The sequence below is a fragment of the Narcine bancroftii genome, chromosome 3, assembly GCF_036971445.1.
Source record: "Narcine bancroftii isolate sNarBan1 chromosome 3, sNarBan1.hap1, whole genome shotgun sequence".
Classification (NCBI taxonomy): Eukaryota; Metazoa; Chordata; class Chondrichthyes; order Torpediniformes; family Narcinidae; genus Narcine; species Narcine bancroftii.
In genome coordinates, this window is record NC_091471.1 from 158598131 (window position 1) to 158619325 (window position 21195).

A 21195-nucleotide genomic window follows, 5' to 3' on the forward strand; every position below is an offset into this window, starting at 1 on the left:
CTCAGGAGGAAATGTTGGGTGGTAGATGAGGGCAAGGGGTATCCTGTCCTTGTTACATGTGCGGGTGGGGGAGCCAGGGCAGATGTGTGAGTTATGCAGTATATGTAAGTTAATAGTGAGGGCCAAGTTGATGGTGGTAGAGGGAGAGCCACGTTGTTTGAAGAAGGAGGATATTTCTGATGATCTGGCATGAAAGACCTCATCTTGGGAACAGATGAGATTGAGAGAAAAGAATAGAATGGGGACAGGGTAGGAAGAGATGCAATTGAGGTAGCTGTGTGAGTTGGTTGGTTTGTAGAAGATGTCCGTCGAGAGTATATCTCCCAAGATGGAGACAAAGAGATTGAGAAAGGAAGACTGTTGCTAGAAATGGACCAAGTGAATTTGAGATCAGGGTGGAAGATGGATAAAGTTGATGAGCTCATCATGGGTACATGAGGCAGCACCAAAGAAGTCATTGATGTAGTGGAGGAAGAGTTGAGGGGCCTTGCTCCACATAGCCAACTAAAAGGCAGGCATAGGTCGATGCAGGTTTTTATGGCTACCCCTTTGACTTGGAGAAGGTGGGATAAGTCAGAGGAGAAGTTATTAAGACTGAGGACAAGTTCTTCCTGCTGCAGGAAGGGAGTGGTGGAAGGGAACTGGTTAGGATTTGACTCACTGAAATTGAGAAGAATGAGAGGGGATCATATAGAAACATAAAAATATGAAAAGAATAGCTCAGATAGAGGCAGGAAGGTTGTGTAGGTGACAGTAGAACTAGGGGACAGAGCCTTGCGATTTGAGGAAGTAGCTTTAAAATGGATTTGAGGCAGAACTGCTTTTCACAGAGAGTGGTGAATTTAGGGAATTGTCTGCCCAGGGAAGCAGTAGAGGCTGCCTCATTAAATATATTTTAAACATAGATTTTTGCAATGTGTGGGGAATTAAGGGTAATGGGGAAAGGCAGGTACAGTGCCCTCCATAATAATAGATACTTTTTTCCTTGATTTGCCCCTGTGCTCTACAGTTTAAATTTGTAATCAAACAATTCACATGTGCACATTCCAGATTTTATTCAGTTATTTGTATACATTTTAATTTGACCATGTAGAATTTGCAGCTCTTTTTACACATAGTCCTGTCATTTCATAATGTTTGGGACATTATGGGACATCATAATGTTTGGGACATTTGGCTTCACAGGTATTTGTGAGTTCTCAGGTATGTTGAATTGCTTCATTGGTGCAGGTATAAGAGAGCTAGACTTCCTTCTATGCTTTTGATCACCTTTGGAGTCTGTAGTTGGCATTTTTCAACATGAGGACCAGAGTTGTGTATGTTTAATTACCTGAATTATCTTTGACCAAAGTCAAAGATTCCATTATGAGGTTGAAAATCAAGAATAAAACAGACATCACCCGAACATTAAGATTAGCAAAATCAACAGTTTGGAACATCTTTGAGAGGAAAGAGCATACTGGTGAGCTCAGTAATCACAAAGGGTCAAGAAAGACCCCCACCGCTGATGACAGAAGAATTCTCATCATAATGGAAAAAAAAATCCCCAAACATACTGTATGTCTGACAGATCAGAAACACTCTTCAGGAGGTGTGGATGTGTCGATGACTACTTCCTGCAGAAGACTTCATGAACAAATCACTGCAAGATGCAAACCATGGCAAGGGTGGTATGCTTTGTATCTTGGGCAGTTCTTTATGCTTCCACACTTTGCTCTTGCCGTCACTCTGATACCAATCTTAGTCTCATCTGTCCACAAGACCTTTTTCCAGAATTCTGCAGGCTTTTTTAAATACTTCTTAGCAAACTATAATCTAACCATCCTTTCTGTGGCTAACTAATGTTGTCTCTGAATTTCTGTTCATGGTCTTCTGCAGACAGTACTCATTGACATATCCACACCTCCTGTCTCCTGAAGAGTCAAATCTGTCAGATGTGTGTTTGGGGATTTTTCTTCAATATGGTGAGAATTCTTTGTCATCAGCAGTGGTCTTCCTTGGATACCAGTCCCTTTGCGATTACTGAGGTCACCAGTACGCTCTTAATGATGTTCCAAACTGTTGATTTTTGATAAGGTTAGGGTGATGTATCTTACAGTTTTATTCTATTTTTCAGCCTCATAAGGGCTTCTTTAACTTTCATTCCTCATGTAGAAAAAGGGCAGTCTCCAAAGGTGACCAAAAGCTTGGGAGCAAACCTAGCTCTCTTATACCTGCACCAATGAGGTAATTAAACATACCTGAGTACTCACAAATGCCTGTGAAGTCTAATGTCCTGAAATGAGGGGGTCTATGTATAAAAAGTGCTATAATTTCTACATGGACAAAACAAAGTGTATCCAAATAACTTAAATAAAATCTGGAATCTGTAATTACATGCGAATTGTTTGAATACAATTTTAAAACTGGAGCACAGGGGCAAATAAAGGAAAGTGTCTTTGTCCCAAACATTATGGAGGGCACTGTATGTGGAGCTGAGCCCACAGCCAGGTCAGTCATTATTGAATGGTGGAGCAGGCTCAATGGGCTGGATAGCCTCCTTGTGCTCCTGTTTCTTGTGTTGACCTTTGGCTCATCCATTGCCAAGGTGAGGCCAAGTGTAATCTTAAGGAATGATGTATCATAATCCTACTAGATAGCCTTGAACCCAAGCACATGAATGTTGAATTTTACAGTTTTAGGTCCTATTGTCCCACCCCCCCCTTCCAAAAAAAATCTTTGTCTGATTTCACTATTTCTAATCTGGTAATTATTCCCATCCTTAATCTCCTCTTTAGGCTTCCCCTCATCATCCTTTCCACATTGGTATGCTCCTCACCTGTCTCTCTGTCCTGTATCCGATCAATTTCTTGGCCACTCTATTCCCTCCGCAGCGCTTTATTCATTTTTCATACTCCATTGCTCTTCCTTTCTGGAGCCATCTCCACATAGACCTATGTAATTCCCATTTGATGCCAATGTTTTCCTGTTCTATGAATTTGTTTTTAGCTTGTTTTGACAGTGTTAACAATGTGAAATAAAAGTAAATTTGTCTTTTCCCTTTACCCAATTAGGCTACTTTGTAAGTCTGGATTGTTGCTAAATTTTTCTTAAGTGAATAACACAAACTTCTCCATGTCAGATGCGCCAAGAAGTCTTCAGTGGGTTTTCCTTTTAATGTTTTAAATAGGTTGGAACTCAGTTTATTCGGGGAGTGTCTGGTGGAGAAAGAAAGAGAGTAAACATTGGAATGGAGTTGATTATTGATCCATCAGTCTTGTTTTTGGATGAACCTACCACAGGATTGGATGCCAGTACAGCACTCGCAGTCCTGCTGTTGCTACAGAGGTGCCTTGTTATATTCAAGTTCGAGTTTATTATCTGACTGTACATGTTTCTCTGAAAACATACAGCACATAATTACACAGCACATAATTACATATGTATACACCCAGGTATAAAATATGTGTATAAGTATTTTATAATAATTTACTCAGTTTCATTTATGAGACACCCAAGATTACAGGATATCATTCATCAGTATCATGACCTGTGGTAAGTCACGACCTGTGGTAAGTAACTATTTCCCAGCCTGGCAATCCTAATTGTGCCTCCTTCCTGATGGTATAAGGTCAAAGATACTGTGTACTAGAGGATAGGAATCCTTAACCACTCTGATCTCATTTTAAGCAACGATCCCAGTAAATTTTGTCAGTAGAGGTAAGGGAGACACCAGTGAACTTCTCTCTGTATCAACTTCTGGTCCGATTCTTTGCAACTACCATTCCACACAATGATGCAGTCAGACAGGACACTCTTTATTGTGTTCCTGTAAAATATTGGCAAGATGGGGGTCAGTAGTCTTCCCTCCTCAACTTCCTTAGGAAGTGCAGGTGCTGCTACACCTTGACTAATGAGGACTTGTTGTGGTCCAGGGTAGGTTGTCCATTATGTGCACATTAAGGAACTGTGCTCTCCACAGTGGAGCCATTGATATGTAGTGGAGAGCATAAAGAGAGTTTACTTAGTTAACTACAGCAGATAATAGAAATCTCAGTTGAAAAGAGGTGCAAAGAAGGACTACTTTAACTTGGAATGCAGGAGAAATTCAGTTGTGGAAATTAAAAAACACAAGGGTTGAAATGGATAGCAGTGAGAGGAGGAATGGAAGGGGTGTATCGAAGGTGCTTCTACTGGCAGGAGATTTAGTGCTTGCACCTGCCGCCAGGGGAGAAATGGAAATTATTGACGATTGTGAGGATGCACTTAATTGCAAACTGTCTCCACATTTCAACTGGATAACTTTTGGTATATTTTCTCACTGTTTCCTCAACTGCAGCGAGGGTGCATTTTGCAAGATTTCTGTAAAGTTCAACACCGCAACCTGACAAATGGTTTTATAGTTTCCGTCTGGCATTTTTGGCCGTGAGAAGGAATTGCATTCAGGGATTTGTGCAATTAGAAACACGAGTACCTAATTTAACCCCATGACCACCTCTGCCATTCAATGAGATTAGAGAAGATCAACACCTCAGCTACATTTACCTCAGATTCTTAAAACAAACAGTTCATAATAAATACTAGATAAGTTTTCGGATGTTATCTGAAGAGACACAATATGCAAGTATTTGAATAGACATTCATTGAATAGGGCTTTGTGTGTGGAAGGTCATGTCGAACCAATCATAGAATTTTCAAGGAGGTTACAAGGAAAGTTGATGAAGGCAAAGCAGTGGATGTTTTCTACGAGAACTTTAGTAAGGTCTTTGACAAGATCCCTCGTGGAGGTTCATCGAAAAGTTTCAATCACTTGGTTTTCAGGATGAAGAAGCAAATTGGATTGGACATTGTCTTTGTGGGAGAAGCCAGAGAGTGGTAGTGGAGCCCTGTGACAATTGGTGTGTCTAAGGAATTAGTTAGTTCCATTGCTTTTTGTCATCTATATTAATGATCTGGATGATATTTTGGTAAATTGAAGCTTCAAATTTGAATGTGACCCTAAAATTGGGGGTGCAGTGACAGCGAGAAAGGCTGTCAAAGCTTGCAGTGGGATCTGAACGAGCTGGAAACAATTAGTTTCAAAATGGCATATGGAATTTAACGCAGATAAATGTGACGTGTTGCATTTTGGGAGGACAAACCAGGGGAGGGCATGCATGGTAAATGGTAGGGTACAGAGGAGATACATAATTCCCTGATAGGGTTGTAAAGTGAGCTTTTAGCATATTGTGGGAGTTGGAATGTTATGGTGAAGTTGTACAAGACATTGGTGAGGTCAACTTTGGAGTATTGGTGTGCAGTTCCGGTCACCTATCTACAAGAAAGATATTAATAAGATTGAAAGAGTGTGGAGACAATTTACAAGGTCACTGTTAGGACATGAGGAGCTGAGTTATAGGGATAGGATGAATAGGTTAGAACTTTATCCCCTGGAGTGCCGGAGAATGAGAGACAAGAACTAGAGGATATGGATTAAGGGTGAAAGTGGATATGTTAAAGAGGAATATTAGGGAGAATTTCTTCAATCAGTGGATGGTGCAGAATGAGCTGCTAGCAGAGGTGGTGGATGTGGGTTTGATTCACGCAAGAGAAATATGATATGGAGGGTTATGGGGTGGGGGTGCAGGTCAGTGGGACTAGATAGAATACAAGTACACAATCCTTTATCCGGAACCCTTGGGGGACAATGTGTTCCAAATTTTGGATTTTTCCGGATTTCGGAAAGCCAGATTAAGCCCGCCCCGCGGGCGCTGCCGGTCCCTCGCCCGCCCCGCGGGCGCTGCCGGTCCCTCGCCCGCCCCGCGGGCGCTGCCGGTCCCTCGCCCGCCCCGCGGGCGCTGCCGGTCCCTCGCCCGCCCCGCCGGCGCTGCCGGTCCCTCGCCCGCCCCGCGGGCGCTGCCGGTCCCTCGCCCGCCCCGCCGGCGCTGCCGGTCCCTCGCCCGCCCCGCCGGCGCTGCCGGTCCCTCGCCCGCCCCGCCGGCGCTGCCGGTCCCTCGCCCGCCCCGCCGGCGCTGCCGGTCCCTCGCCCGCCCCGCCGGCGCTGCCGGTCCCTCGCCCGCCCCGCCGGCGCTGCCGGTCCCTCGCCCGTCCCGCCGGCGCTGCCGGTCCCTCGCCCGCCCCGCCGGCGCTGCCGGTCCCTCGCCCGCCCCGCCGGCGCTGCCGGTCCCTCGCCCGCCCCGCCGGCGCTGCCGGTCCCTCGCCCGCCCCGCGGGCGCTGCCGGTCCCTCGCCCGCCCCGCCGGCGCTGCCGGTCCCTCGCCCGCCCCGCGGGCGCTGCCGGTCCCTCGCCCGCCCCGCGGGCGCTGCCGGTCCCTCGCCCGCCCCGCGGGCGCTGCCGGTCCCTCGCCCGCCCCGCGGGCGCTGCCAGTCCCTCGCCCGCCCAGCGGGCGCTGCCGGTCCCTCGCCCGCCCCGCGGGCGCTGCCGGTCCCTTTTGTAACTCCTTGTTCAGTTCAGACCTAAGGAATAACTTCACGAAATTCGGTGTTTTGCGGCACATCTTAGTGTAAACATTCATACTATAAACCATTTTACATCAATAATATACAAAAATAAAAATAATACTGCACAAAAAGTAAGGCAGTGTCTTTGGTTCATTGATCATTCAGGAATCTGACAGCAGCAGGGAAGAAGTTGTCCTTGTGCTGCTGAGTGTTCGTCTTTAGGCTCCTATACCCTTTTCCCCACTTGTAGCAGAGTGAAGAGGGCAGGGCCTGGGTGGTGGGGGTCTTTGAGGTTAGAGGCTGCTTTTTAAAGACACTGCCTCATGTAAATGCCCTCGATGGTGTGAAGTCTGGTGCCTGTGATGTCGCAGGCCGAGTTAGCAACCCTCTGGAGTTTTTTCTTTTCCTGAGATTTGGCGCCTCCATACCAGGCAGTGATGCAACGACCCAGAGTGTTCTTCAGACCCAATTTACTTTAAACCACACACCTTTTATTTGTAAGCTTGCATAGCTCTGTTGATGAACAGTCTTGCTCATGAAGCTTGGGCCAAATGAGCCCTGAACAAGGTCTGAGGCTGCTGCTTTGATGTTTGTCATGCACACCAGCACGTCTTTGCCAGATGCCCTTGACAAGCGATTTACAGCTATCTCATGCTGCAGGCATTTCCTACATGGCCTTGAGCACCTTAGCATTGATCAATTTAGCAAGTTCCCTGACAACCATTGTATGCATAACGAGATTAGTTCAGTCAAACCAACAGACAAGTGTGGTGCTTTTGTGGTCTAGTGCATTGACCTCTAGCTTGCTGAGGCCAGATGACAGCTCTAGGCACCTCCTACCCACCTCTCCCACAGAACCCCACCACAGCACATCAAGCCACTGTCTCCAACACCATCTCCAACCTCCTCACCTCCCTTCCACGGCTGCCAACCTTGTGTCTCCTATCCCCACACTGCTTTTTTCTACCTTCTACCCAAGATGCACGAAAACCAACAAGGTCGGGTCAGATACAGCAATGAGCTCTCTGAACCCTTCTCCATTAACAATGGCGTGAAGCAAGGCTATGTTCTCGCACCAACCCTCTTTTCAATCTTCTTCAGCATGATGCTGAACCAAGCCATAAAAGACCTCAACAATGAAGATGCTGTTTACATCCGGTACCGCACGGATGGCAGTCTCTTCAATCTGAGGCGCCTGCAAGCTCACACCAAGACACAAGAGAAACTTGTCCGTGAACTACTCTTTGCAGACAATGCCGCTTTAGTTGCCCATTCAGAGCCAGCTCTTTAGCGCTTCACGTCCTGTTTTGCGGAAACTGCCAAAATATTTGGCCTGGAAGTCAGCCTGAAGAAAACTGAGGTCCTCCATCAGCCAGCTCCCTACCATGACTACCAGCCACCCCACATCTCCATCGGGCACACAAAACTCAAAACGGTCAACCAGTTTACCTATCTCGGCTGCACCATTTCATCAGATGCAAGGATCGACAACGAGATAGACAACAGACTCGCCAAGGCAAATAGCACCTTTGGAAGACTACACAAAAGAGTCTGGAAAAACAACCAACTGAAAAACCTCACAAAGATAAGCGTATACAGAGCCGTTGTCATACCCACACTCCTGTTCAGCTCCGAATCATGGGTCCTCTACCGGCATCACCTACGGCTCCTAGAACGCTTCCACCAGCGTTGTCTCCACTCCATCCTCAACATTCATTGGAGCGCTTTCATCCCTAACGTCGAAGTACTTGAGATGGCAGAGGTCGACAGCATCGAGTCCACGCTGCTGAAGATCCAGCTGCGCTGGGTGGGTCACATCTCCAGAATGGAGGACCATCGCCTTCCCAAGATCGTGTTATATGGCGAGCTCTCCACTGGCCACCGTGACAGAGGTGCACCAAAGAAAAGGTACAAGGACTGCCTAAAGAAATCTCTTGGTGCCTGCCACATTGACCACCGCCAGTGGGCTGATATCGCCTCAAACCGTGCATCTTGGCGCCTCACAGTTTGGCGGGCAGCAACCTCCTTTGAAGAAGACTGCAGAGCCCACCTCACTGACAAAAGGCAAAGGAGGAAAAACCCAACACCCAACCCCAACCAACCAATTTTCCCCTGCAACCGCTGCAACCGTGTCTGCCTGTCCCGCATCGGACTTGTCAGCCACAAACAAGCCTGCAGCTGATGTGGACATTTACCCCCTCCATAAATCTTCGACCGCGAAGCCAAGCCAAAGAAGAGACCCAAGATGCACACCCAACCATCCAAGTAGACCCATTGTTTCTGTCTGCTCTTGCCCCACTGAACTAATTTCATCTTCCCTTATCTTTTCTCCCCGATCCAATCCCTCCCCACCTACATTCACGATACCTCACATACTCTCCATCTCTTCAATAACTTCAGATTCCCCTAACCAGACTACCTCATCTTCATAATGGATGTCCAATCCCTTTATACCTCCATTCCTCATACAGAAGGTCTTAAAGCTTCTTTCTGGACCAGAGACCCAACCAGTCACCCGCTACCACCACCCCGCTTTGCCTGGCAGAACTTGTCCTCACCTTAAACAACTTCTCTTTTAACACGTCTCACTCCTCTAAATCAAAGGAGTAGTCACATGGTCCCAGCTATTCCTTCCTGTTTGTGGGATTTGGGGAGAAATCCATGCTGCAAGCCAACACAGGCAAGACCCCGTGACTCTTCCTCTGGTATATTAATGACTGCATTGGGGCTGCCTCATGCACCACGATGAGCTCATCAAGTTCATTCATTTCACAACCAACTTCCACCCTGATCTCAAACTCTGACAACACTTTCCCCTTCCTAGATCTCTCTTGTCTCCATCTCAGGAGACCTACTTTCCACTGACATATATTTCAAGCCCACTAACTCTCACAGTTACCATGTCTACTTTGCCCCTGGAAGGATTCTATCCCCCTTCTCTCAATTTCTCCAAACCTGCAACATCTGTTCCCAAGATGAGGTCTTTCGGTCCAGATCTTCCGAAATGTCTGCCGCCTTCCACAAATGTGGTTTCCCCTCCACCACCATCAACTCTGCCCTCACCCGCATCTCCTCCATTTCCTGCTCATCTGCCCTGGCCCCCTCTACCCCGAGATGCAACAAACACAGAATCCCCCTTATCCTCTCCTACCATCCCACTAGCCTCCTCCTTCCCCTCTCCTCCTCTCTCTGCCTTCTGTAGTGACTGCGCCCTCTCTGACACCCTCTGGCACCTTCCCCTGTGACTGCAGGAGGTGCCACGCTTGTGCCCTCACCTCCTCCCTCACCACAGTCTGTCTGGTGCCACAAACAGGCCTATCAATTAAAGTAACACTTGTGTATCCTCTGGACTGATTTACTGCATCCTGTGCTCCCTTTGACCTTCTCTACGTCTGGGAGACTGGACGGAGACTGGGAGATCACTTCTCTGATCACCTTTGCTCCCTCTGCACCAGTGACAGAGACTTCCCAGTAGCCATTCATTTCAGTTCTATGTCACACTCCCACACTCACATGTCTCTCCATATCATTCAAGACCACCTGCAGAGTGGAGGAACAACACCTGATTTTCCATCTGGGCATTTTAAAGGAAAAAAAACATATAACTGATGTAATAGCTAACCCTAATCTCTTATCTGTGTGATTATAATCAAAGCCAGGCATCAACTACTAATTTCAATACTAATATTTCAAAAAATGAAGAAGAAAAAGATTTTTGATGAAAAGGAAAAAAATTGATCTATACATTTTGAAAATAGTTGAGTAAAGAACCCCAAAGAGAAGAAAATGTAATACTTGTTGTAGTAGTTGAACACCTAGAGAGAAGGAGATGCCATCAAATCCAATGACCATTGTGTACGTGAGGGAGGGACAACATCTTTCCATCACAGCAGAAGGAGCCTCCTAGCACTCAGGGAAGTAAAGGTGACCACATGGGATTGAGATGGAGTCAAAATTAAGTCCATTGGTGTATTCACTCCAAAAATAGCAATACAAGGGCTGAGAGATTTATATCAACAATTAAAGATACTGTGGTAAATACCTCTTTCCTGTAGTTACGAAGAGAAGGACATAGCCAGAACATATGATATAAAGTACCTTCCTGAGTTGTACACTTGTCAGATTTGGAGGATATATTGGGATAAAATTTAGCTAATTAAACTTTGGAGTAGTGGGCTCTCTGACCTACTTTAAAAAAAAACTGTAATAAGGGATGTCTCGCACAGAGAAGATGAATGTACGTTTTTCAATATCGACTCCCATGCATCTTCAGCAAACAGCTGTTGAAAGTCATGTTCCAAAACTTTCTTAATGCTTGATAAAGAACTATTACTAAATCTTAAAAATAGTCCATAAAGGGCTGAAATCAGTCCTTTCTGATTAGGTCTAAAATTATATTCTTCCCAAATAAGATTAAAATCTTAGTCTTGGGGAAACCTTAACATTTAAGGAATTTAAGAAACTCCTAGTTTTTTTTGAATATTTAGCAATTTTTAAATCACAACAGTAAATACATTTAATTCAATAAAGAACTTGCAAAAATTATACATGAAGTATTTTTTTTTAAATGTAGAAAAAAGAACTGGAGAATGTCAAGGGAATAAACTATATATAATCATAAAATTTCAAAACTGGAGGTTACGAAGAAAAGAGGTCTTCAGAGAGTCTGTTAAACATTCATATCCAAACTTTGCAAATATGGGTGCCATATTTTTCAAAATACATGATATTTATTTCATGAACTACAAGTAATCTTCTCAAGTGGAATGCACCTATGACGTTCCGTATCCCATCTCCATCCCTAGGTCTATGTCCGATTTCCAAGTTGTTGCTATACACTTCCTAGAAACTGCTAAAGCAATTTGTACAAATTCAATTTGATACATGGTTTCAATTTGGGTCTTAGAGTCCTAATATAACCCAACAAAAATAGCATTGGATCCTAATCTGTAAATAGCGAAAGAAATGTTGATTATGTAGTTTTAATTTGGCAGATAATTGATGAAAAGAGGCAAGGTTTTGGTCTTGAACCAAAGTTTTAAAAAAAATTAGTAAAATTGGACTAATTAATAAAAACTGATGATAACCAAAATGCTTTTGAAGTTGGAACCAAATACACAAAGTATGTCTAACTAGCAAATTATCAGTTAGTTTGGAGACCAAAAAAGGCTAATGTGCTCCCAGTATTAAGATAAGAGAGAGTCTTTTGATGGATTTAATCTCTAATTCAATTCACCTTGAGGCACCTGAATATTCATTACGATGTATTCTAATAATATCTAATATTCATTGCCCATAATAAGGTCTCAAATTAGGTAATGCCAAGCCCCCATTTTTCTTAATATTTTGAAGGAAATTTTTTTCCGCAAACAGGAAACTTATTTTTCCACACAAAAGAGGAAGTAATGGAGTCTAATGAATCAAAAAAAGATTTGGGAGCAAATATTGGAACAGCTTGAAAAAAATACAAGAACTTAGGCAGGGTGTTCATCTTAATAATAACATCCTCGAAAGAAGAGACCATTGAGGTAAAGATTTCTTAACGTGATTCAATAAAGTAAGAAAATTTTCCTTAAACAAGTTTTAGTTAAAGCCATCAATGAGTAGTTAAGGTTGTGAATATATTTAGACATGTTCCAATTCTTGTTCTTTTTTTTTAAATTTTTAATTTTTCACACCATAAATCACATTAACCATGGTACACACTTTTTCCTTTTCACACATATACAGTGCCATTTTCTCCCCCCCCCCCCCCCATCCCACCCTCCCTACCTCCCCCCTCCCGTCCATTTAAGGTATACAATCTAGGATACATTAAACCAGTCAGACAATGTTGTCATTCAATAAAAATACACCAGAAATTCAACTGAGTCCATTCTTTTCATTTCCTTTTCCTTCCGTTAACTTAGGTAATGATTGTCCCCGGTAGGTTTTCGCTATTGTATTTAATGTAAGGCTCCCATATTTGTTCGAATATTTCAATATTATTTCTTAAACTATATGTTATTTTTTCTAATGGAATACATTTATTCATTTCTATATACCATTGTTGTATTTTCAAATTATCTTCCAATTTCCAGGTTGACATAATACATTTTTTTGCTACGGCTAGAGCTATCTTAACAAATCTTTTTTGTGCATCCTCCAAATCAATTCCAAATTCTTTGTTTTTTATGTTACTTAGGAGGAAGATCTCTGGATTCTTTGGTATATTGTTTTCTGTTATTTTATTTAATATCTGATTTAGACCTTCCCAAAATTTTTTTACTTTCTCACATGTCCAGATTGCATGAATTGTTGTTCCCATTTCTTTTTTACATCGAAAACATCTATCAGATACTGTTGGGTCCCATTTATTTAACTTTTGAGGTGTAATGTATAACCTGTGTATCCAATTATATTGTATCATACGTAACCTCGTATTTATTGTATTTCTCATCGTTCCGGAGCATAACTTCTCCTATGTTTCCTTTTTTATCTTTATATTTAAATCTAGTTCCCATTTTTGTTTAGTTTTACCATTTGTTTCCTCATTCTCCTTTTCTTGCAGTTTAATATACATATTTGTTATAAATCTTTTGATTATCATTGTATCTGTAATCACATATTCAAGGTTACTTCCCTCTGGCAAACTCAAGCTGCTTCCTAATTTATCCTTCAAGTAGGATCTCAATTGGTAAAATGCCAGCGCTGTATCTTGAGTTATATTGTACTTATCTTTCATTTGTTCAAAGGATAAGAATCTATTTCCTGAAAAACAATTTTCTATTCTTTTAATCCCTTTTTTTCCCATTCTCTAAAGGAAAGGTTATCTATTGTAAAAGGGAGTAACTTGTTTTGCGTCAATATTCGTTTTGGTAATTGATAATTTGTTTTATTTCTTTCTACATGAATCTTCTTCCAAATATTGAGGAGATGATGTAATACTGGAGAACTTCTATGTTGCACCAATTTTTCATCCCATTTATATAATATGTGTTCAGGTATCTTTTCCCCTATTTTATCTAATTCTAATCTCGTCCAATCTGGCTTTTCCCTTGTTCGATAAAAATCTGATAGGTATCTTAATTGTGCAGCTCTATAATAATTTTTAAAGTTTGGCAGTTGTAAGCCTCCTTGTTTATACCATTCTGTTAATTTATCTAGTGCTATCCTCGGTTTCCCTCCTTTCCATAAAAATTTCCTTATTATTTTCTTTAACTCCTTGAAGAATTTCTCTGTCAGTTGTATTGGAAATGCCTGAAATAATTATAATATCCTTGGAAAAATGTTCATTTTAATACAGTTTATCCTTCCTATTAGTGTTAGTGGTAAATCTTTCCAATGCTCTAAATCGTCCTGTAATTTTTTCATTAGTGGATAATAATTGAGTTTATATAGATGACCGAGATTTTTGTTTATTTGTACACCTATGTATCTTATTGCTTGCATTTGCCATCTAAATGGTGATTCCTTCTTAAATTTTGAGAAATCCGCATTATTCATAGGCATTGCTTCACTTTTATTTACGTTTATCTTGTAACCCGACACTTCTCCATATTCCTTCAATTTCTTATATAATTCTTTTATTGATAGTTCTGGTTCTGTTAAGTACACTATAACATCATCCGCAAATAAACTGATTTTATATTCCTTGTCTTTTATTTTTATTCCTTTTATATTATTATCTGTTCTTATCAATTCTGCTAGTGGTTCTATAGCTAACACAAACAATAAAGGTGATAGTGGGCATCCCTGCCGTGTTGACCTGCTTAAGTTAAATTGCTTTGATACATGTCCATTTACTGTCACTTACGCTAACGGTCCCTTATATAATGCTTTAATCCAATTAATATACTTCTCTGGTAAACTGAATTTTTGCAATACTTTGAACAAATAATTCCATTCTACTCTGTCAAAGGCCTTCTCTGCGTCTAAAGCAACTGCTACTGTTGGCGCTTTACTCCCTTCTACTGCATGAATTAAGTTAATAAATTTACAAATATTGTCTGTTGTGTGTCTTTTTTTAATAAATCCAGTTTGGTCTAGATTTACCATTTTCGGTACATACTCTGCTAATCTGTTTGCTAATAGTTTAGCTATTATCTTATAATCTGTGTTAAGTAAAGATATTGGTCTATATGACGCTGGTGAGAGTGGATCTTTCCCTTGCTTTAGTATTACTGTAATTATTGCTGTTTTACATGAATCTGGTAAGCTTTGTGTTTTATCAATCTGGTTGATTACTTCCAGGAGGGGCGGAATTAATAAGTCTTTAAATGTTTTGTAGAATTCTATTGGGAATCCATCCTCTCCTGGTGTCTTATTATTTGGTAATTTTTTTTATTATCTCTATTCCAAATGGCTCTGTTAATTTATTTTGTTCCTGTATTTGTAGTTTTGGTAGTTCAATTTTAGTCAGAAATTCATCTATTTTCCCTTCTTTCCCTTCGTTTTCAGTTCGGTATAATTGTTCATAGAATTCTCTAAAGTTTTCCTTAATTTCTTTTGGATTATATGTAATTTGTTTGTCTTTTTTCCTTGATGCCAATACCATTTTCTTAGCTTGTTCTGTCTTAAGCTGCCATGCTAGGATTTTGTGCGTTTTTTCCCCTAGTTCATAATATTTCTGTTTTGTCTTCATTATATTCTTCTCCACCTTATATGTTTGTAGTGTTTCATATTTTATTTTTTTATCTGCCAATTCTCTTCTTTTAGTTGTATCTTCCTTCATTGCTAATTCTTTTTCTATATTTACTATTTCCCTTTCCAACTGCTCTGTTTCCTGATTATAGTCCTTCTTCATCTTGGTTACATAACTTATTATTTGCCCTCTAATGAATGCTTTCATTGCATCCCATAGTATAAACTTATCTTCCACTGATTCCGTATGTATTTCAAAATACATTTTTATTTGTTTTTCAATAAATTCTCTAAAATCCTGCCTTTTAAGTAACATGGGGTTTAATCTCCATCTATACATTCTTGGAGGGATGTCCTCTAACTTTACTGTCAATATTAAGGGTGAATGGTCCGATAGTATTCTAGCTTTATATTCTGTTTTTCTTACTCTATCTTGCATACGAGCTGATAACAAAAATAGGTCTATTCTTGAGTATGTTTTATATCTAGCCGAGTAATATGAATATTCTTTTTCCTTTGGGTTTTGTTTCCTCCATATATCCAAAAGTTTCTTCCATCGATTTAATTATAAATTTGGTTACTTTGTTCTTTCTGTTAATTTTTTTCCCAGTTTTGTCCATATTTGAATCCAAATTCAGGTTGAAATCCCCTCCTATTAATATGTTCCCTTGCGTATCTGCTACCTTCAAAAAGATATCTTGCATAAACTTTTGATCTTCTTCGTTAGGTGAATATACATTGAGTAGATTCCAAAACTCCGAATATATCTGACATTTTATCATTACATATCTCCCTGCTGGATCTATTATTTCCTCTTCTATTTTAAATGGCACATTTTTACTAATTTATATAGCTACTCCTCTTGCTTTTGAATTATACGATGCTGCTGTTACGTGTCCTACCCAATCTCTCTTTAATTTCTTGTGCTCCAATTCAGTTAAATGTGTTTCTTGCACAAATGCTTATCAATTTTTTCTTTTTTCAGTAAATTTAGCAGTTTCTTCCTTTTAATTTGATTATGTATTCCATTAATATTTAAAGTCATATAGTTCAACGTAGCCATTTTATACTTTGTTTATCTTCCCTTTCCGATTCTCCATTATTACCTTTCCTTCTTATCCATTTCTGTTTTCTTGTTTTGAACCCTTTATAAGACAACATTCCTAAAACATCAAACATTTTCCTTATTCTCCTATTTAAAACTTCTTTAGCCCCAATCTCCCCTTCCCCTCCTGAGTTGTCCTTTATCCCTTGTCGGACAACCACATCTCCCCTCTCCATTTGGATTTGCGAATTCACTCGCAAGCGTCAGCTGATTTTGCAGTGACCGCAACTCCTCCCCACCCAGCCCCCCCCCAGAAAAGATTTCACTTTTCATATGTAACAAAGGTCATTCTTTTAGTTCCCTCTTTATTCCCTCTATTCCATTTCCTTCCCTTATTAATTCTTGTCTATACTATCTATATTTTCCTCTAAATACGGATACATTTATGTATGCATCTTATACATATACACACATATACCTCTTTACCCACATACATATAAATCGTGGTCATTTTTACTCTTATTACATATCTTCATCTCTCTGGTTGTTTTGTAGTTGTTCTGCAAATTTCCTTGCTTCCCCTGGATCCGAGAATAGTTTTTTTTTCCCATAAGATCGTTTTCGATGTATTGAACTCCTTTCTCTTCTTCAGGAGTTCAAAACTTATGTGCCTTTTTAGTTCTCAGTCTTTTGTACTCTCGTTACACGTCTTCATCCCTCAGTCTATTTTGTTATTGTTCTGCAAATTTTCGTGCTTCCTCTGGATCCGAGAATAGTCTGTTTTGTTGTCCTGGAATAAATATTTTCAATACCGCTGGATGCTTTAGTATAAATTTATACCCTTTCTTCCATAAAATCGCCTTTGCTGTATTGAACTCCTTTCTCTTCTTCAGGAGTTCAAAACTTATATCTGGATAAATGAAGATTTTTTGCCCTTTGTACTCCAGTGGCTTGTTGCCCTCTCTTACTTTTTCCATTGTCTTCTCCAGTACCTTTTCTCTTGTAGTATATCTTAGGAATTTTACTAAAATAGATCTTGGCCTTTGTTGTGGTTGTGGTTTAAAGGCCAATGCTCTATGTGCCCTTTCTATTTCCATTTCTTGCTGTAGTTCTGGACATCCTAGGATCCTGGGGATTCAATCTTTTATAAACTCTCTCATATTCTTGCCTTCTTCATCTTCCTTAAGGCCCACTATCTTTATGTTATTTCTTCTGTTATAATTTTCCATTATATCTATTTTCTGAGCTAACAGTTCTTGTGTCTCTATAACTTTTTAATTAGATTCCTAATTTCTTTTTTAAGTCCTCTACCTCCATTTCTACTGCTGCTTCCCGCTCTTCCATCTTGTCCATTCTCTTTCCCATTTCTGTTAAGGTCATATCTATTTTATTCATTTTCTCTTCTGTATTGTTTATTCTTCTTCTTAAATCCTTAAATTCTTGCGCTTGCCATTCTTTAAATGACTCCATGTATTCTTTAATAAGAGAAAGTATATCCTTTATCTTGCCTTTCCCTTCTTCTTCTATTTCACTGTACTCTTCCTCTTCCTCTTCTTCCTCTGGGTTGACCATCTGTTGTTTCTTTGTTGCCCTTTTCTTCTCTTCTTTCTTGTTTTCGTTGTCTTCTATGTTCTCCTCTTGCTGCAGGTGTTCTGCAGCTGTCATTGCCGGCTGTGGAGATCGACTCCCCAGCTGGTCACCCCTCACACCGGTGTGTTTCTTTGCATGCGCATCGCGCATGCGCGGTTGCGCACTTTTACTCGGCTCAGCGAGCCATTTTTGTAGTCCACTTTCTACCGACCTGAGGGAGCGGGTTTCTCTCTCCACCGCGGGCCTCTTCGAACAGGTAAGGCCTTCTCCTTCTTCTTCCGTTGTCTTCTCTTCCTCTCTTCTTACCGTTGATTTCGATTTTTCTTTTTTCGTCGCCATCTTCTTTCCACCTTTATACTCACTTTTCTTTAATTTTTATTTTTGTGCCTTTGTATTTTCCTTTGTTTTTTCCGACTTTTCTGGAGAGGGCTGGAGTTCACTGTCCGGCCACTACTCCATCACGTGACTCCTCCCTATTTCTTCTTGTTCTTTATACAATTCATCATTCTTCCCTTTTGTCATTACATGACAACTAAGATTAGATTCTTAATATTGGGGGTTATTGTGCACCTTGATTTTCATAGTCATCTAGGAAGGGTGGATAATAACCGTTGAGATTGGCCAAAGGGTTCACCACATTGTAGTCTTTAACTGACTCATTGGCACCCTGGTCTCTCTGAGGTACCCTTTCTTCTAGGTATACTCTCTGTATGAATACCCCTATGGGTGTGGGCAAAGGCACCAGGCTGACAAGGGGCCACCGTCATCGCAGAAGTATAAATAACTACCTCTGCTTTGATGATGGCATAATATAGCACCATGCCACCCCACCCTGCGAAGATATCACTGGAAGGCCACTATTTCCCTCCTGGAACCCCTGCAGGTCAGCCCTGACCTTCCTGATTTTTGCCCATTTCTTTTTGGAAGTGAACAGCAAGAGAGGTAATATTCTCTGATTTGCCTGGGATATAGGTTCATGTATGAACCAATAATGGTTCATGTACCTTCTCTCTCAGCTAGGACAAAGTCAAGGGCCATCCAGTTGTGTAAAACCATCTGTCATAATGCTACCATTTCTGTAATGGTAGCCTTCATCTGGTCTTGGACACCATCCATGGACTTGGCAGGACTATTGCCAATTTATTTCTCAAGTTGTAGACAGGTTGATAATTTCCCTTGTGGATTCCACCCCCCCCCCCTCAAAAGTGGGGGAAAGTTGTAATCCAAAAATTCATTGGCTGAGATTTCTCATTTCTGCTGTAGGAGGGAGGATGCTGGTCCAGGGTGTTCAACATCCCTATGTGGGTAAGAAGCAACATTCTGTCCAATTTTTTATCCCTTTTTGGGGATCTCACTGACTAGCTGTTTCTCTTGGGAACCATAGATAGGCCCTTTCCCCACAAACCCATCGAGTTCTCTCAGGGGGTGTGGTGGTTCAACTGTGGTTTAAGTGGCACAAAGTACTTTTGCCTAGAAAGTAAGTTCTCTTGCCTTTGAAATTGCAGTAGCAGGTAGTATTTTCTGGCTGGTCCAACCATCCACAGCCCCCTGCCATCATATCACAGGGCCAATTGGCTTCACTTGTCTGAGTGACATTGCAAAAGGCTCAGTCTGACAGTAGCTCCCTGCTGTTTAACAGGATGGCAATTGGGGGAATCACTTTTACCGCATGGGGAGCAAATGAGTATGGACAGCAAATGAGTATGGACAACAAATGAGTATGGACAGCAAATGAGTATGAACAGCAAATGAGTATGGACAGCAAATGAGTATGGACAGCAAATGAGTATGGACAGCAAATGAGTATGGACAGCAAATGAGTATGGACAGCAAATGAGTATGGACAGCAAATGAGTATGGACAACAAATGAGTATGGACAGCAAATGAGTATGAACAGCAAATGAGTATGGACAGCAAATGAGTATGGACAGCAAATGAGTATGGACAGCAAATGAGTATGGACAGCAAATGAGTATGGACAGCAAATGAGTATGGACAGCAAATGAGTATGGACAGCAAATGAGTATGGACAGCAAATGAGTATGGACAGCAAATGAGTATGGACAGCAAATGAGTATGGACAGCAAATGAGTATGGACAGCAAATGAGTATGGACAGCAAATGAGTATGGACAGCAAATGAGTATGGACAGCAAATGAGTATGGACAGCAAATGAGTATGGACAGCAAATGAGTATGGACAGCAAATGAGTATGGACAGCAAATGAGTATGGACAGCAAATGAGTATGGACAGCAAATGAGTATGGACAGCAAATGAGTATGGACAGCAAATGAGTATGGACAGCAAATGAGTATGGACAGCAAATGAGTATGGACAGCAAATGAGTATGGACAGCAAATGAGTATGGACAGCAAATGAGTATGGACAGCAAATGAGTATGGACAGCAAATGAGTATGGACAGCAAATGAGTATGGACAGCAAATGAGTATGGACAGCAAATGAGTATGGACAGCAAATGAGTATGGACAGCAAATGAGTATGGACAGCAAATGAGTATGGACAGCAAATGAGTATGGACAGCAAATGAGTATGGACAGCAAATGAGTATGGACAGCAAATGTGTATGGACAGCAAATGAGTATGTCCATTTTGGAAGTGCTTCTAATTGACTGCAGTCAGATTGGTCAGCTACACTTGGAGGTTCAAATTTCTTTCTAAGTTGGTTCTTCATAAGAACAAAGTCCCTTGGGTGGACTCAATGCTCATCTTTCAGCTCCTCTTCTTCCTGGTGGCCTTCCTTTACCTATGAATGCAAACCTTGAGAGACGTGGTTAATGCCAGGAAATATCCTTCAACTTCATTCAACGTTTGATTCCTATCCATTTCAGGTAATTTTTGGGTCAGCAAGATAGCCTTCCAGGGTGCTCAATGGTCAGCCATATTATTTCTGCTGCTGACAGACCATGTTTGGCCTGATAATGAGTCCTCATCTGGTTCAAGAATACCTGTAACATTCTGAGCCAATTTTGACCAGTTTCTTGTCCCAGTTTAGCCAATTTGTTCTTCAATGTCCTATTAGCTCTTTCAGTCAGACCAGTGGCTTGGGAGATCAATGGAATGGCTGTTTAATACCCAGAGCTTGACACGGTTGGGTATTGATCTCACCTACAAAATGAGGGATTGTCAGATACATTTTGCTGTGGTGTCCTGAATCTGGGAATAATCTCTTTCACGAGATACTCACCCCAGAATCAACTTTGTTATCCACAGTGGGTTAGGCTTCAATCCATTGACTAAAGACATCAAGAATTACAAGACAATACTTCTAACAGTGCATGTGCGTAAATTTTTAAAAAATCAAGTTGTTAGTGGCAAAAAGGGTATCTTGCCAATGGGGTATAGCTCATTGGGCATGTGGTGCCTTTCCCTGGGTTATGTTCTTGGCATATCAGACATCATCTGGCCACATATCTGCTGTTTGCCCCAGGTCCAGGTTCTACCATAATTCTAAACATTATTCTACCTCCTTGCCAAGGTAAGTATTGGTATGTATAA

The 21195-nt window shown here is 41.3% G+C and overlaps 1 protein-coding gene across 3 annotated transcripts in view; it reads left to right on the forward strand.

Moving 5' to 3' along the window:
* Positions 1 to 21195, forward strand: part of LOC138757764 (broad substrate specificity ATP-binding cassette transporter ABCG2-like) — a 116339-nt gene that overhangs the window by 18732 nt on the left and 76412 nt on the right. For all 3 annotated transcript variants that reach the window (XM_069925599.1, XM_069925600.1, XM_069925598.1), the window contains exon 6: positions 3170 to 3327. In XM_069925599.1, the coding sequence (XP_069781700.1) occupies positions 3170 to 3327 (158 nt within the window). The remainder of the gene's footprint in view (positions 1 to 3169; positions 3328 to 21195) is intronic.